The 18,427-nt window shown below is 45.7% G+C and overlaps 1 protein-coding gene across 1 annotated transcript; it reads right to left on the bottom strand.

Moving 5' to 3' along the window:
* Positions 1–120: 120 nt before the first annotated feature.
* CTC1 (CST telomere replication complex component 1) lies at positions 121–16,460 on the bottom strand (the record flags this gene model as incomplete). Its single annotated transcript, XM_079535368.1, has 24 exons — positions 121–299; positions 1,441–1,567; positions 1,709–1,871; positions 2,125–2,189; positions 2,644–2,803; positions 2,888–2,974; positions 3,215–3,380; positions 3,521–3,630; positions 4,418–4,488; positions 4,767–4,910; positions 5,167–5,256; positions 5,596–6,046; positions 6,374–6,488; positions 6,690–6,816; positions 7,067–7,267; positions 7,342–7,516; positions 8,729–8,955; positions 10,141–10,269; positions 10,412–10,711; positions 11,606–11,750; positions 12,563–12,762; positions 13,666–13,900; positions 16,214–16,362; positions 16,440–16,460. 24 exons carry the CDS (start codon positions 16,458–16,460, stop codon positions 121–123), a joined length of 3,837 nt encoding a protein of 1,278 aa, XP_079391494.1.
* Positions 16,461–18,427: the final 1,967 nt, after the last annotated feature.

Genomic DNA, 18,427 nt, shown 5'->3' with positions numbered 1-18,427 from the left:
GTACAGTCTTCATGCTGTGCTCACAGGCCTGTGCTCCCACTGGAAAGGAGGAAAGAGGGGAAGAAACCTCCTCCCAGTTCCATAGGCATTTCCATGATTCATTTCCCACTGGGGAAGATGTTAAGTAGTGGTTCCCACTTGGCAGTGACCAGACATCCTCTCGATCCTCTCTCTGTTCAGACAGCATAAGGCTTTTTGTCCTACTTCTTCCACATTCAGGCACAACAGGCTCTGTCGAGGTCTCACTTGTGACACAAACTCCATTTCACCGCACCGAAAATTTCTCACTTGCACTGGAGCTGAAGGGGAAGGACACAACACGTAATTGCTCAGTACATGGCTCCTAAGCTCTAGCACACAAATTTGAAAGTTCTGCAGGAGGGCTGCTTGACATCTCCTAAACCACAAAGGACAGGAAGATTAACAAATACAGGAGGAAACAGACATTTTATGTTGTGAATTGCTATGGACAATGTACTGCTTGCTGAGCTGTGCACACTGCTGCTGCACTGAACTCTGTATCTTTTCTTACCATCAGCAATCTGGCCTTACAGAGTTACATAATATCCCGAAGACAGTGTCAACAGCAGAGCATCTTTTGGTGAGCCTAACAAATCAGCCTCTGCATGCCTGGACCCACACCCACATGGCTAGGTATTAGCAAGGTGGCTTGAAGAGAACATCCCCTTAAATGAGTAACTGCACAGCTGTGGCAGCATGAGCTCAGACATCACTACCCATGAATTTAAAATCCTTCAGCGTTTCAATTTCTGTGGCCGTGGTGAGGATTTCCAGACCTATGCTTAATTCTACCTTCTGTTAAGGCCATTTCTGCCTGCTGTCTTGCCTAAGGCCAAAAGCCACTTTGTTTGTAAGTAACTCTGGCCTTCTAGGCCACAAGGGCATGATGCTGGCAAATGGCCAACCTGTTGTCCACCAGGACACCCAGGTACTTCTCTACAGAGCTCCCTTCCATGAGGTCAGCACCTAAGCTCTACTGATGCATGCTGTTTTTCCTCCCCAGGTGTAAGACTCTGTATTTGCCCTTGTTGAACCTCACCAAGTTCCTCTCTGCCCAACTCTCCAGCCTGATACCTTTGAACAACCACTATCCTGGCTAGATGATGTATTTTCCACTTAAAACTTGAACAGAAGTATTCCAAGTTTGTCACCACAATAATGATGATTCAATACTATTTTAATATGCTTTTGTGTAAAGTAAAAGCAGAAAGTGTCACTTTATACAACAATATTAATTGTTGTATTTTTTTGTATTGTAATTGTTGTCTCTGTATTTTTTGCATCCATGGAAATTCCTTGGAAATCCTCCAAAGGTCTTGTTTTGCAGGCAGAGAAGGCAGCTCCCCTTCCCGAGTGGTGAAACAGCTTCTAGCTTCCTTCCCACACCCATTATTACAAAAGCCAACAGTGTTTGCTCACCAGGCTGCAGGACTTTGGAGGGCTTCCTGTCTAGGCTGAAATCCAGCAGAATAGGGCGACAGATGAGAGAACTCCTGCAGAGGTTCCTTAAGTAGCAAGCAATGGGATCCTCCAGTTCCTCCACACACTGAGGAAGGAAAGGGTGTGTTGTCAGTACGTGTGGAGGGGGGCAGGGAGCCCCTGAAAAACACCCACAGCAAAAGGAAATCCAGTCCCAGTGAAAGTCACACCCTGCATGCAGCAGTCCATGCCTGAATAACCCACTCACCCCAGTCCCAGTAGCTTCTCCATACTGAATGAACAGGCTGCCTCTGCTCTGCACACAGCTTTGCACAGCTTCCCACTCAAGAAGGCTCAGGCCCAGCATTGCTGCCACGTGCTGGTTCCTGCACAGCACCAAAGCTTCACCTGTTCCATCCTCCACCAGCACCCTATGGAGAGAGCAGGCAATGAAGAAGTGGAGGGAGGTCAGAACAACACCCTGCCCCATCACAAACATCACCTCCCAGGCAACAAGTCCCAGTAAAGAGAGGTTTGTCTACCTCTGGGAAGTCATGAGGAATCTCAACTCCTATCTTCACTATTCTGTCCACATCCCATCCACGACTGGCCTGTCCCCTCCCGTGTCACACGATTTGTTCCCTCCTACCCACCTCTTCCCATGTCCAGCCTCTACATGCTTACCGTGCACTGGCTTGCCTCACTCCAGTGTGTGATGGACAGGGTGGACTGTGTCGGGTGCACCTCCCCTGAAGGAAGAGTAAAGCTACAGCTATGTATGGGTGGCTACAAGAGAGAAGGTGAATGGCCACTGTTTCTTTTAACTCCCCTAACTAACTATGCAAAGGAATAAAGAACTTCACTGTATTTTCAGTGGGTGCCTTGAGAAAAGTTCTTCTTGAGAAGAAAAAACATACTGCAAGGTGTGATACACCTCAAGAGCAGAGCACAGTGCATGGCAGGATTCTCCTCTGAAAGTCCTCACTTTACCCCTGCTCCTCACTGCAAACCTGCCTGATACCAGATGCGTACTTCTCATCAGTTGTCATTTTGATCCTTCTCCAATATGCAAGTATTTTTCAGACACTACAATAAAGGGTTCTAGGATTAGATAGGAACTTATTTCTTCTACATGGTAGCATAAAATATATGAGTAGAAAGTCTGCAGGCCTCCTGCCAGATTCTCTCTGGAAGCTTCCATACCTCTTTGAAGATGCTGCTGCAAAGAGAGCAAACCCACTGCAGGGAGAGAGTCAACACACAGGACACATGGCACAAAATCCGTGCCTGGGGCAGGGTTTGTAAGTGATGTTGCAAGTTGGATATAAACACCAGCGAAGGGGATGAGGCTCTTCCTGCACAACTAGAAGAAACAGGACCATGAGAAACTTGCAACAGGGAAATCTTCTTCAGGACACTGAGAGGTGGGAACAGAACCTGGACTCACCTGGAGGTAAAAAGTTGGTGAGAAGCTGGGAGAGACAGGATGGTCACACAGCTGGAGGCAATGTATGCGCAGTAAACATTATGGAATCTGCAATATGAGAGCGCAGATGTCAGAAACAGCTCATAGAAAACAAATGGCTTGTTGTGTTTTTTTTTTTCCCTGGGTGGCTGGTCTGGTAATCTGACATGGTAGGAATGTCATTTGCAGTGAGGGCTGGGGACTTAGGCAAGTGTGGACAAGGGATAAACCCAAAGAAGAGGGGAGATCATTTCAAAGCAAGGCAGGGAGGTCAGATCCAGTCCAGGACCAGAGCAGGGCTCAGGGTACCTTGAGATTTTGCGTTCCAAGTTCTGAAAGAGGATCTTGGCTCCAGGTAGCAAACCCCTGAGATGCTGCAGATAGGTTGCAGCAATGTAAATGTCCAGCACAACAGGGGAGCCTGCAGCAGCTGAAATGCTGAGCTTCACGCTGTGATCACTGGCCAGCAGACTCCCTGGGAAAGCACAGAAAAACACACATCATGAGCTCAAACACAGACAGCTTAGTCTGCCACTTAGCTGAATTTGCTGGAGGTGTTTTCCTCGCATCACAACAAGGCTACTGTTTCACCTCAAATGTTTTCCATGGTCTTACCTTTCTGCTTTCTAAGGCTGAGAGTCGCAGATGGCTTCTCATTCTTAGGAGAAGCACACAGGGTCCTCTCTACTATCTCTCCAGAGAAAGAAACAAGGGAACCTCTGAAACTGAGAGCAGACCAGAATCGTTGGATTTCTTTCTTGGAAGACGAAGGGAGTGGAAAAAATCCTGATCCAAAGATTGCAGCAACAAAGAACAGGGTGAAGAGAAGTGCTGTTATTTAAGTCTGGCTTCAGGGGAGCTTACCCTTGGGCACCCCACTACTAGATTTACAGCAGCTTGCTGCAGCCTAGCCTACCCAAGAGGTCTCTGAAGTCACTTCTGCTTTTCCAGGCATGGGAGAATTGGAAAGGAGAGAGACATCCTAGCTTACCCTTCTGTTTAACTCCATTATTAGAAGAAGAAGCCAAGCAGGGGAAAACTCAACTTAGCATAAGGCACTGGTGAATATTTCAGTGCATGTGCAGATCAAACACGCTTTGAAAAGAAAAGCTTCTTACATCATTATTTACTTAAGCAAGTTAAACAAACAAAAAACCCAAACCCCACGAACTTCACATATTTACCCCCATTTTCCCTGCTGCACCTGTTTCTACTTTTGACAAGAATTTAGCATAGGTTTTTGGCATCTACTCTACACCAGCAGTTAGCTCAAACTTTTTCTGGACACCATTTTGCAGCTTTGTAACCTGCAATTCCTTTAAGCTTTGATAAACAAGATAGGTTCACAGCCAGGACTATCTGCACACAAAAATATTTCCAAACAATATCTCTAGAGCAGCAAATTCATTATTCATTAATTATTCATTTTTAATATTGTACTGTCTCCAATAATGACCAACACTACCTCATTCCCTAAGGCAGTCACATCAAGTATAGGGCAGACCAACAAACCTGTTGCTAAGTATTTCTGGAATGGAGGAAACTCTCTGATCCATGCCTGTCAGTGCTGCCCTGGCTGCCAGCTGGAAATGAGAGAGACACCGATTTGGTTTCAATTTATAGTAGCCAAAGCAGTAGAGACAAATTTTGCATGCTTAGAGTTACTTTACATCAAACAACTGACGGTTCCTCCTCAGATTAATTCCAAGGCAGGAAAATATGAGGCCCAGCAGTAATCTTTTATGGGGCTTATCTCCTGTCTTGTTAACAAGAGATTCTATATCAACAATTTTCTGAGCTAGTTCTGGAGAGAACAGGAAGTCAGCTATGAAAGCCCAGAGCAGTAAAGTTGCTGCAGTACCTGGCACTCAGCTGGGAAGGGGAGCCATGTCTCATGCTGTAAGTGCCAGTTATCTTGGACAGGCAGGCATAAAGGGCAGGATGGCCTGCCTAGGAACTCTGCTGGCACAGGTGGAAAACTGAGCTTGTCAAACACTTCCAAGTCCTGAAAGAAGAGCCATAATGCAAAGAAAATTATTATCAAAGGAAGATGAAAGCAAAAGAGGACTGATAAGAAACAATAATTTAAAGAAAAAAAAAACCCACTGAACTCAAAGCTCTGAGAGTTTTAACTAAACACAGAATTTGGCAAGACAGATGGGAATTCCACACCTTGCAAAGAGCTTAGTCACTGACACTTCATCTCCCATATACAATTTAGTCTCCTCCAATGGGAAACTGTAAGATAACCTCTGCCTTACCGAGCACTGGGGCACAATGAAGCGATACAACCCATCCAGATGCAGAAATGGAAACCATTGCAATGACTTCCCCATAAAAAGCAGTAGTGCCTGGTGGGAGATGGGGAGAAAAAGAGCAAAAGTGATGAGAAATGTTAGGAAAAAAAAGTGAAAAATGAGAAGCACAGCAAAACTGGAGCAAGTCCAGCAGATGATTGACTAGTAAATTTGGCACCATCAAGGACAAGGTGAGGTGAATATATTTACAGGATGTTGATGGTGAGGAGAGTGAACCCCCTTGCAGTGGCAGAAGGAAGTTACCTGCACAAACATACTCTTCTACTCGACATAAATCACCCTTCCATTGATTAGAAATCTAGATCTGTAATTTAGCACGTACCCAGCTGCCAGCTGTATCAAACCACCCACCGAAGCCCACTCCTGCCTCACCTCTTGCCGTGTCATGCCCTCTCCTCCATCACGGCTGGCCTCCTCTAGCTCAGGCAGACTCTTGGTCTCTCTGGGGTGGCTCCACAGCTGAGGTCTGCCCAGCCACAGCACCGTGGCTTGAAAACTGCACTGTGGCTCCTGTTCTTCTCCACCTCCTTCTCTGAGTAGCTGGTAGTTGCGCAACATAAGCCCCTCTTTTTGGGTAACCAGGAATAGGTGAGAAACACAGCTGGTTCTTCCAGTGCTACTCTGGCCCCTCTGACAGCCTTCATCTCCGCCAGGATCTGGGGTGGGATCCTCCAATTTCAGCACTTTCGCCTCTGGGGTTTCCAGATCAGATGTTGAGCTGCCATCATCCTTTTTCCTGCTGTTACTCCGACAATCTTTCTGTATTTGTCCTTCCATGGAATGGAGAACCTGAACATCCTCAAAGTAGAACTGCACATAGATACTGAAATGACAAACAATGCAAAAAGCAATGAAATCTTCTCCTCCTGACAGGTAGCTGTCTAAAACAAGCAACTATCTGGAAGTAAGCGCTCAGCAGATATTCAAAAGAGAAGCAGGAAAGGGTGAAATGGAGGGCAGCTACCAGGCTGGATGTATTCGGAACAAAATAGACATGGTGGATTTATTTCCAATAAAGATCTTGTTCCTGTAACTAGCAAAGGACTTCAGCACCAAAATACTGTGCCAATATGCAGTTTTACCATAATCCAAAATAGCTATGGAACTGCAGAGTAATGATTTTACTAGGGCATCAAATAAAGGAACCCACCTGGTTTTTTTCTCTCTCACATGCTCTGAATTTTCTAGCTGCTCCCAGGAAGGAAAATCACTCTGAATGAACCTCTCCACTACAAGTTGATAGTTCTCCACCTGCAAGAGTGATCCTGCAAACACAACAGAGAAAGGAGTTGAGCTAATGAAAGGAGAACATAAAAAAAGCAAGCTCAATTTCCTCATTTTAAAGTCATGAGGCCAGGCAGTGACATTTCAGCATCTTCACACCAAGTCTTTTCTTCCTTGTTTTGGAGCTGGATGGCAGAGCACCACAATTTCAGCACCTTCAAATTTAGTTCTATGGAACATACCTATGAGAGCTGTATTGGCAAAGGGGCTACTATCCCTATGGGAAATCACACAGGGAAGTGTGCCACTGCTGTCCTGCAGCTGGAGGGAATTTCTCCTGGAGGAGACTCGCAGCACACCTAGTAGGATCTGCATGAGAAAGGAAGATGTACAAAGTATCAAACACTTCCCATATTCAAAAGCTAGAAAACTGTGTGCATGGCAGCAGCCCAAATTCAGGCTGTATTCAACACAACACAGGTAAGAAAATCAGCATTGTTGCCAAGCAAAAGGAACAGGCGTTCATCAGAGTGGGCAAAAAGACAGTGGCTGTGCTGGAAGGCATTAGGAGAACTGGGAGCTCTCAGGGTGCTGACAGTAAAGAGAACTAGGCACTTACCAGCCGGGGCTGGAAACTTCCTGCTGAGAGTGTGCAGTAGGACCAGGCCAGCCTGCGATTCAGCTCTTGGGTGCCCATGTGTTGTGCCTCTAAGGGGGAGAGCAGCTGGGATGGACAGAAGCCTTCCCAGCCCTTCTGTTCTGCTACACAACCCAGTGCTGACAGAGATGGGACCTGGTATGGGGGATCCAGGGTCAGATACTAAGGGGGGGAAAAAAAAAGATCAACAGTTTCTTCCCATCAAATAAACTAAAAACAGCTCACAGTGCATTTACCTTCTGCAGGGGACAGTGGTGTACTTTTGCTAGAATTTCTTGATAAATATCTCTTGTTTCCCTTCTGTCTGGTACCACAGCTTGCAAAACTGGGACAAGGAATTTGTCTGCAGGTCCAGGGTTTTGGTGTATAGAGCTAAGCAACAGTCGCTGGTGCCCAAAGAAACAAGAAAACCTGAAAAATTTTAAAGCAGTTAGAAGCAGTAGCAATCCCAATTTTAAAGCGGGTTTCGCATGTAAGTCAGGAATTTTTTCTGCTTGTTACCAGTGAATGTCCTGTGCAGGGCAAGAATTAACAAGAGTGTAAAAAGAATGCAAAGTGGTTAAAAAAGGAACATCTAAAGGTGAAGCAGATTGATGTCAGGCAAGCAGACAAGGAACAAAAAGCCATGAGAAATAGACAGACTGGCAACATCTCAAGACTCAAATGGACAAAAAAAACACATAAAGAAAATCTCCTTGCAAGTTACACAAATGGATCTTCATGCATTTTAACTAGACTTGATATGTTTATTCGTGTTAGGTATACTTGGTTTTCTTTCACAGGATGCAAGTCACAAGACAGAACAAAATAACCACAGATTGCTCTTGTTCTGATACTTTCTTTGCATTCAGATCCTTTCAGAAGGATACCTCATCACTCTGAACACCCACAAGTGATCACGCTGCCAGTCAAAATAGTTTTAATAACAAAAAATGAAATCAAGTAAAAAGAGATAGTGACTAAGCAGTGGAACAACTTTCAGGCAGTGGCAGAACTTAATAATCACATTTAAAGCAAGTGGAAAACATAATAAAAAAAAGAAACTGATAGCTAGCAACATTCTGGGAACAGAACTAAAGTTGACATAAGCACGCGTGGGAAAATCTGCTAGAACAAAGTTCCTCCAACAAGTGCTCACATTACTGATAATACTGAGCAGTTGCTGCCACTCTTGTGAGGAGCTAGGAAATAAGAGCCTTTATATCATCTATAATCTGGTTGTAGAAGCAGTTTCCAGCTACAGCCTCAGTGCTCAAGTTCAAATCTGCCAAGCAAATCAGATTGGAAGGCACTCATCCCTACAGTGCTTCCATACTCCAGAACAAGGCTTCATAGGTGGGGACAGGTCAGCACATGCTCTGGAGTGCTGCAGCTTATGGAAAGCAGTGGGCTTACTGTACATGCATTTGAAAAATATACATGAGTTCTTCATTAGAGCAACTACAAGGTGCAAGCTTCATTAGATGTGGAACCCAGATAAACAGCTTAAGCCAGTAAACCAGACACAATTGCTGCTGCCATTAGTCTCCAAGCACATAAGCTTTGTGAACCTTTGGTCTGGAAGATGCTCAGGTAGCTTACAAAGCACATCTGCACATCGTCTGACTTCAGAACTGTCCTTACCTCTCCTTAAATGTCTCCAGAAGGCTCACCAGCCAGAGGTAGAGTGGCATACCAAGATTATAGCGGAAGAGCAACTGTAGGTAGAGATTTCTTGAAGTGACTGGTGGGTGGTAAGGAGTGCTGAGCCTTGAAAAACTCCTCAGCAAGACAGTGCTGTTCAAGCAAGCGCCAAGTACAACGAAAGGAGAGGATACCAGGGGCTTCTGTAGGAGGTGGACATCGATGAGCTGAGATAAAACAGACATTACGACTTCATGGAGGAGTATAGTTTGCCTTCGCTCTCCCAAACCATCACCTCACTCTAAATCCTTTTTCACTTTGCTGGACTGTCTGTGAACTGTAGACCTGAAGGACCTGGCACCGCTTAAGGAGGAATCAAATAATTAGCATTTCAACTTTCATGACCAAGTTCATTAAGCAAAATCCCTGATTTTGTTTCAGGGACTTGTTGAAAAACTTCCAGCGTTCCTGCAGCCTTTTGTTGACCCACACACACTTGCAAGCCATCCCTGGGGGCGTAAGTATTTTTCACTGAATGCTTTAAGTTTTGGTAGCAGGGAGGCTACAGGGGTGGCCTCTGTGAGCAAAGCCCAGAAGCCACCTTAACTCAGGTAACAGCCAGCTCCAGCTGGCTCCAAAAATGACCCACTGTTGGCCAGAGCTGAGTCATGAGCAGTGCTGAGTGTGAAGAAGAAAAAATGCTGCACAGCAATGGCTGGGGAAAGGAGTGAGAAAACGTGAGAGAAACAGCCCCGCGGACACCCAGGTTTTTGCAGGAGGGCAGAAGGTGCTACAGGAGCAGAACAGAATTTCTCTGCAGCCTGTGGAGAGGCCCGTGGTAGAGCAGGCTGTCCCCCTGCAGCCCACAGGCACCATGTAGAGCAAATCTCCATGTGCAGCCTATGGAAGAACCCACCGTGTAGCAGTGGATGTGGCCTGAAGGAGGCCACAGCCCATGGAGAGCCCCCACAAAAGCAGTGTTTCAAGAACTGCTGCCCTTCAGAAGTGTTCCAAGCTACAGCAGAGGAAAAGTGTGAGAAGGCAGAGACAAAAGTGTTATTTCCCATCCTCCTGTACAACTCAGGGGCAGGGACTGAGGGAAGAAGAGGCAGAAGAGTCAGAAGCAGTAGAGTGAAGTTGAGTCTGGGAAGAACAGAGGAAAAGTAGGTGGTCTGAGTTTCATTTTTCTTTCTCAATGTCTTACTCTATTCTTCACTGGTAATAAACTAAGCTTCCTCATTTTGAGTCTGTTCTGCCTGTAATGATGAGTGATCTCCCTCTCAACTCAAAAGCTTTGTTTCCCCCGTATTATTTAATTCCACTGTCTGCCTTAAGAGAAGTAATAGAGCAGTCTGTTTTGTGGTTGACCAAGATCAAAACCCTGCTGTACTTCATAAGTCTCTCAACTTTACCTCCACACATGCTCCTGGTCGGATTCCACGTGCAGAGTTCAACAACTGCTGGTAAGCAAGGCACAAGCAGACTTTGTTATCGAGCTCATAGAGACCAGCTTGGGCATTGAGTATTTTGGTGACAGTTCCCTACATAAAAAGTGAACAGAAAGTTATGTGAGTTTATTCCATATGAGACTCATAGGCCTGAGCAAAAAGAAAATAAATTCACCATGACAATGAGATCTTGCTAGACCATGCGTAGGTAAAAGCTAATGCTACGAATCCTTACCACATACGAGATGATCTTGGACTCTTTCATCAATCCTGGCCACTCTTCAGTGCTCAGCTCTGAGGAGTCATTGAAATGCTCTGTGGTCTCAAGTGAAGCTGACAGAGAGGATTCTCCTTGCCAAGAACTGTCCAATGCCTGCTCCTTTACCTTCTCTGCACAGTAAGGCAGAAGGCGGGAAGAAATACTGGTGACAAACATCCTTTGCCCAGATTTCTTCAGGCTGGATATACTCAGGCCTGTTATCGTGTACCTGTGGCCCAACTGGAGGGTATGGTGCCACGCCAGCTGGTTGGGCTTCTGGAGCAGAGAGACCAAAAGTGACATCAGCATCTCCTCCACCGGAAAAATATTCTTCCCACATGAAAAACTCTCCTTTTGGGAGGATCACCTCCTCCTTTCAGCAAAAGAGTGGTATCTGCAAGACTCTTAGGGGCACTGCAATTGTAGTAGGGAGGAAGGTTGTATTTCTTTAGCAGGAAATACCAATAGACTTATCTATGAGGGCTGCTCTGAAAGTAATGCCTTCTATTTTATTATGTTGCCCACAATGTCAGAGAAGGCTGAGCCTTCTCACCAACATTCTGTTACATGTTGTTGCCATGCAACAGATGGCAGCAGAGGAGCAGTCTGACAGAATGGAGTCTGACAGAAACGCCTATGAAGCAAAGGTGTGTCAGTGAATTCTTCCATGTGGAAAAATGGCCCCCATTGACATTCATTGATGCTTGCTGGACAGCTATGAGATCAAACAGTGGATGTGAGCACAGAGGCAGTGGTTGGTGTGTTTCAGCAGCAGTGATGGCAACAGTGGGTCACCTCTGCTGGTTCAGATTTTGACACGCGTGGCATGCAGGCTCTTGTTCATCACTGGCAAAAATGCACAGTTAATGGTGGTGACTATGTTGAAAGAGTGCTTTGTAGCTAAGAACCAATTCTATCAGTGTTATTGTACTCTCTGTATCTGCAGTAGTTTCCAAGGAAATAAATAGGAGGCATTACTTCTGAAGCGATCAATGCATAAGGATTATTGTAGACTGTGTGGAATAAAAAAAAATAAAATAGCATCAGTAGTTTTTACTAGGACAAATAAATCACTGAAAGGAAAGGGCCAAACTTTGAAAAATGGATTAACCAACATATACGCAAATATGGATGGCAAATTTCTGGGCAAAATTACAAGGACTTACTTACCTTCACCAGAACAGGGACCCAAACAACTGAGGTGAAGCACTTCAAAAATAGAAAGAAGAATGTCTTCCGGTGGATACAAAGGAGAGGGCTGAGTCTGGACAATTCACCTGCCACACTGAGCTTTGATCTTTTCTTACAAGGAATCCTAGAAGGCAATTGAGGAAGCAAAGAAAAATCAGTCAAGGACTCAGAAGTATCCCAAAAACAAGATACACAAATATGTAGAATGCACTTTTCTAGAAATAATGGATCTAACAAAGTAATGCTGATCATCTGTCAGAGAGTTTTTCGAAACAAACTTGCCAACAAAATTATTACTTCAATTTTTATACTAAATCACTTCAACACTTTAAAAAACCATAATATTTGAAGACAACAGAGCTATTACAAAGATTCATGTTCCAAGACAAGAGTCAGATTATAAGAACCTTTACTGTATACAAGAAGCTAATCATAGGTCCAAGTGGGGGATAAAAAAGTCACAAGCAATTCTTCAGCAGAAAACTGAGCTCAGTTTTTGCAGGCCCATACCAGTGGTATGTATTAATTTCATACTGAAAAGTAACTCTAGGTTCTAATAATAATTCTTTTTCACTATAGGTTAAAAAAAAATGAAGAAAAAAAGCAGTGCTAATCAAAATAGTGAACAGTAAAAAATTCAGTGAAAGTTCTTTTGAATGTTTTCTTCTCATGCTTTTTTTATAGTATCAAAATATACCAGGAAATAATTTCTCTTATTCTTGCAAAACACAGATTAAAATTTCAAGTTAACTCCTGGAAAACAGTTTATTAGTGAAAAGTAGCATTATTATACAACTTTGACTTCCATCACTCACTGTCCTGCTTCCACCTCTGGCAGAGGCTTAACAAAGTGCTTCCTAAGCCAAATGCTCTTCACAATACCTGAGAAACCAGAGCAGCAGCACTACGATGCAGCTGGCCATGCTTGGTGTTTACCTGGAGACAAGGAGTGGCTCAGCCAACGCTGGGTAGATGACTGGGATGGTCTCAGACACTTCCTTTGGGAGGTGATTTACTGGCACTGGATCCACCAGGATTTCTATGTATCCTGCTGCACTGTGGTCAGTCTGTGGTATATATGCCCAGCTTGGGAAAAGGAACAGTGACTCCAGCCACTCCAGTTCAAAATGCAGCAGCTAAGGCAAAAGACAGTGGAAAAAAAAGCTTGAGACGAATTAAGTTACCTTTTCTCAGCATTATTTACAAAGTTAATCTACTAATTTGCCCTTGCACAAGCATCATAAATTCTTATTCTACTTCTGGGCTTCATTATGAAATGAGAGCAATGTCTTCTGTCCACTTCTCTGTCTTGCACAGAGAACTTCTGGCCTTCCAGACACAAATCTGGAGACTTGTTGAGCTCCACACTTAGCATTTCCTGGATTACACATATTCCTTTGCAGTAAAGTCATAATTCATTGTAAGACTTCATTATTTCCAGACTATTTTTCTAGAATTCTCATCTCCTTTCTTTTCCCCTGTGTTTTCAGTTAGAAGTTGATACCAATACAACTAATGCACTTTTTCACCCAGTCTTCACCTCCCTGGAAGGCACAACCTCACTGCTCTTTCATTCCCATTCTATCAGTTATTTTGTATTTACATTCCCTTCCTATGAAGACTTTTCATCCAATATCACTGTCACACAGGTTATTATTTCCTGAAAGTATGTCATCAATGCATCAATGAACGACCAGTACACCTCTCCAGAAGGTTATTTCTGCTCAACAAACACAGACCTCCATGTCTCAGGCCACCTCATGCAGTTCAAGGTGTAACAGAACTATACATTAAACTTATTTATCGTTTTAATCCATGACAGTAGACTTGATATTTGCTCTACTAGCAATGACAAATTTGACATGTTCTGTCTGTCCTTTCTCTAGGAAAAGAATCTGATCTGAACATGCTGTTCTCCTGCTTTTTACAAAAATGCATTATTTTCTCAGTACAGACTCTGGCAAACCATATGAAATCTGCAGTGTTCTGTGATACAGCCTCTAAAGGGGAACACAGACTCCCTCAGGCCAAGGACATACCTCACACGCAATTATCCCAGTATTGTCTTTCACATAAAGACAACCATCTTTGTCCTCTTGCCTTCCATCGGTTAAATAGCCAACCAAGATCAGGTAAGCCCTTGGCAAAGAGCTGTGCATGGGTAAAGCACCTTGCTCTTGGTGAGCCCATTCTTTAAATTTGTTAGTGCTCCAGTTCAGGTGGCTGCAGCACGGAGTACGCTGTTGATGCTTTAGGTCAGAGATGGAGATGAAACTGGAGGGAAACAAAAAAAAAAGAAAGAAAAGCAAGAACTCAGAAGGATGAACTCAGTCTGCAAAGTTGGGGGATTACAGTGATCAGTGCAGTGGACAAAGCCTGGCTAAGTCAGCAGAGCCTCAGCTGCTGGCATAGTTTGATATCATATGGCAAGAATCAACCCACCCACTGGCATTTATTAGGAATCTCTCACATCTCAGCTGATGTGTCAGTTCTGCCTGAGCATCCCCTCTGAAAACAGAGACAGAATGCTGACTTAAAATATTAACTGAGAGTAAAAGAACATGTTTTCAAGTACACCAGTGCATGCAGTCCTGAATCTTTCTGCCTAAATTCTTGGCTTTGGCGGGGTAGGAGAAATACTGTCAGGTAACCACCACAATTGAGGCTGATCCCAGCTGTCACGCTTAGACTGACCACAGTAGTGAATAAGGGAGAACAAGACAGTATCTTCACAGGAGTCTAACCTTTTCAGGGTTTATGCAACATAGTAGTATTCATCATCACTGTTTACATCCTGGCTGCCTATGCTAGAGAACAAAAGTCCTTTGTCTGCACTAAGGTTAAAGAGCTACTACAAACTGGTTTCCATCTTGTGATTTTGATAGCTGTTTCCACTGAGGTTAGCTGACAATGTTAGGTCGTGAAACAGCAGCTGTATTCACAACACCCACTTGCTTAGTGGCAGAAAATAATCTAACTCGGAGAATATGAATTTGAAGAATTTCACATGATTACTCAAGTATCAAAGGTTCAAAGCCAGAAATGAATCCAGACAAGTGATGGGTCAGAATAAGCTGTAAACTGTACTCACATTAAAAAAAATAATCGGAAGAGTTAAATATATGCAGGTACTTGTGTATTTGACAGGAACCTGAACTGGAAATGGATTATCTGAAAAAGATATAAGTAAACTGCTGCACCTTCAGCGACAGAGCAAAGCTGGGATTAATACTGATGCCTTTGACCTACAAGGAGAACACAGTGCCACCCCTGTTTCAGTTATATGTACTGATCATTTTCTGGGAGAAACCAAAACAACAGCAGTACACTGGATCCTGGTTGTCACATACAGCTAAATCCTGGACCCTACAATGCTCTAAATCTTGACAGCTAGCTGTGGGCACAGCCTACTCACAAACAAACAGCCCACTGACCTCACACAAGCCAGGGGCTTTAACAGACATTCCCTCAACATGGGTTGGAGCTGGAGTTAAATAGATTCAAGTGTGCTGGACCTTCTAGTCTAAATCCCTCTCAGCATAATGAGGGCGGTGAGATGCTAGCACAGGCTGCTCAAAGAATCACAGAATCATAGAATTGCTCAGGTTGGAAAAGATCTTGAAGATCAACGAGTCCAACCGCAGCCTAACCATACTACTCTAACAACCTTTCACTAAACCATGTCCCTGAGCACCACATTCAAATGATTTTTAAACACATCCAGGGATGGTGACTCAACCACCTCCATGGGGAGCCTATTTCAGTGTTTAACAACTCCTTCTGTAAAGAAGTTTTTCCTGATATCCAAACTAAATCTTCCCTGGTGCAACTTGAGGCCATTTCCCCTTGTCCTGTCACCTGTCACCAGTGAGAAGAGGTCAGCCATGCTCTCATTGTAAGCACCTTTATGATACTGGAAGAGAGCAATAAGGTCTCCCCTTGGCTTTCTTTTCCCCAGACTGAACAGCCCCAGTTCCTTCAGTCTCTAAGAAAGAGAAGCTATGGGTGCCCCATCCTTGGAGGCATTCACAGCCAGGTTGGATGGAGCCCTGGGCAGCCTGAACTGGTGGCTGGCAGCCCTGCCCGTGGCAGGTAGGTTGAAACTGGATGGGCTTTGAGGTCTCTTTCAACCCAAGCCATCCCATGACTCTAAGCTGCACATTTTCATGATGGTAAGCACCCTAAAGCCCTTCACCATTTAAAGCCAGGACACCCCTCTCCTGAATTGCTCATTTGTGAGAGCCCACTCTCGAGGGAGACCCTCACCTGGCTGAGCTGAAAGAGGCCGAGCCCGAGCAGCCCGGTGGGATCGAGCCTTGCAGCCGCGGCGCAGCGCAGCAGCCGTGTCCCGGCGAGGTGCCTCAGTTTGCCGGCACCCCAGCTTGCCGCAGACCGGCGGATGCGCCGTTCAGTCATACCGCAAGCGCCACGGGGGCGCGGCAAAGCCTAGGCGAGGCGTGCGGTTACCAGCGCTCAACACCCCTCCCACACCCGGCATCCGGAGAGGCCTCAGCTCAGCAGCGGGACCCCAGCTCCACTCCACACTCCGCAGTCCCGTACGGCAACGCGACGGCCCGTCCACCTTACCTGTAGCCCAGCGGCAGGTCCCCGCCGCCCGCGCTCCTCACACACCTCAGCACCGCGTCCAGTGGCGGCCGCTCCGTCCCGCCAGGACCCGGGCTGGCTGGGAGAGCCCGAAGAACAAAATCCCGAGCCGTCTGCAGCCACCGCTGCTCCTAGGGAGAAGCAGAAACACGGGGCTTCAGCTCGGGGAGGCGAAGGGAGGAGGGCCCACAACCCGCGGGTCACTCACCGCCGCGCTGGGCTCCGCCATGACAGCGTCGCCACAGCAACGCGCCGAGCCGCGCGCCCGCCGGTCTCCGCCCCCTCTCTCCATCTGGCCAATCACCGCCGCCTTCGTGGCGCTGCCTTCCCGCCCCCCGCCCCCCGCTCCTCCCCTTAGGGGGGTGGGCTTAGGGGCTGCGCGCCGCGCGTCGGCTCGGAAAAGGCCGCTGTGAGGGCCGGGTGGGACGGCTTGGTTTGGTGTGAAAAGCTAGGAGGAGGTGTGCTTGGGTTACCGCAAGTGTCGAGCGTGCTGCGAGCCGTGTGGCTACTCTTCTGAAGTGTCAAATGTGAGGGTTTGTGGGGATTTCTCTGCGACTCGCGCCATTCTCAATAAGCTCCTCTCTCCCCTTTCCCTGAAGCTCTATGCAGTCTGAGTTCTCATTCACTTACGTGACAGTCTGAGGTAAACTTGAAAAAATTCTGTGAGATTTGTAACCTTCTCCCGTGTGTTCCATCAGTGTGTGAATATTTTTCTCTTTAGGGCCTGTTCAGTATTGCTCTTGCTCAAAGCAAGGACACAAACCAGACCAAACCTGCTAAGCCTCTTCCATCACCATCCCAGAGACAGATGCTGCCCAGCTTCAAGCTGCCTGGCTGTTTGCAGCCTTTCTGGAACCCTCTTGCAGAGCAGTCAGAGCTGCCCCAGGTGTGGAAGTGCTGTGTGGCTACACAGCTCCAGCTTTGTCTCGTGCATATCCACTGCTGGCTCCTGTACAATAGGTAAGCAAGCCCAGAGCAAAAGCAGGAACAGAGATTCATGGCTTCATCTGAAACAGTTCACAGAAGGCTTAGTGTGGGTTGTGTGCATGTTTTTGGACTTACAAAACAGGAATATCCTTCCAAAACAAAGCATAGCAGTTCAACTTCTTGCAGCTTGCAGCAACAACTTGCAGCACAGAGATAACTGCAGTGTTCCCTGTCAGGAGCACTCCCTGTGGCAGGCTGTCCTCCCTTTCTGACAAATGGTGCACAGCTGTTCCCACATGTGAACCTTCCTGCCCATGGAACAAAACAACCAATAGACATAGTATATATGAGGGCTGCTCTGAAAGTAATACCTCCTATTTCACACAGAAGATGGTGACACACTGGAACAGGTTGCCCAAGGAGGCTGTGGATGTCCCCATCCGTGGAGGTATTCAAGGCCAGGCTGGATGTGGCTCTGGGCAGCCTGGTCTAATGGTTGGCAACCCTGCACATAGCAGGGGGGTTGAAACTAGATGACCATTGTAGTTCTTTTCAACACAGGTCATTCTATGATTCTGTGATTCTATGATTATGATGCTGTTGGGAAGGTTTCTGCTCCAATAGACTTGCTCTTATCTTTATCCCAAAAAGAGACAGAAGAGAGTCTTCAGCTTTCTTTATTTGAAAAAAGGGAGAGTCCACTGGGGCATACCCCTGTGGGGACCCTCACAGTTTTGGGGAACGCAGCCCCTCTCTTATCCCTATACCCCAATGCTAGTGAGCCCTTTCCCCATTGGCTAACGTACTCCTGCACCTGGAGTTGAAACAACTCAGGGCTTAAAGGGCAGCAGATAAAGGCAAGTTCTGGATGATTAAGCCACTTCTCTGAATACGCTGTTAAATGCTGTCTTTAGAAGTAAATACTGCATGAAGCAGAGCTCATCCCAAAAGTTGCCTGCACTGCGCTTTTGTCTTACAACATTGATGCAGGTGGTTCACTGACACATATGGGAAATGTATGTTTTACCAAAAATAGTACATGCGGGGCATGTATTCTCGAAATATATGCAAGCTGGGCTGACCAAGAAATCTTACAAAGACAAACAAACAAACAAACGTGTTTACAAGGCAGTTAAAATGCCAAGTTACTTCCTTACAGCCGAGTGGTTCAGTTTCCCATGAGCTTGTACCTGAAGAACAGCAAGGCCACATGCAAGGAAATGTAAGATTGCAGCAAGCTTCATTCTGCTCCAATTCCGTATATTTACT

This window comes from Tetrao urogallus (genome assembly GCF_951394365.1).
Source record: "Tetrao urogallus genome assembly, chromosome: 1".
NCBI lineage: Eukaryota > Metazoa > Chordata > Aves > Galliformes > Phasianidae > Tetrao > Tetrao urogallus.
Note: the sequence above shows the minus strand (reverse complement) of the source record. Positions and strands in the feature narration are given on the sequence as shown.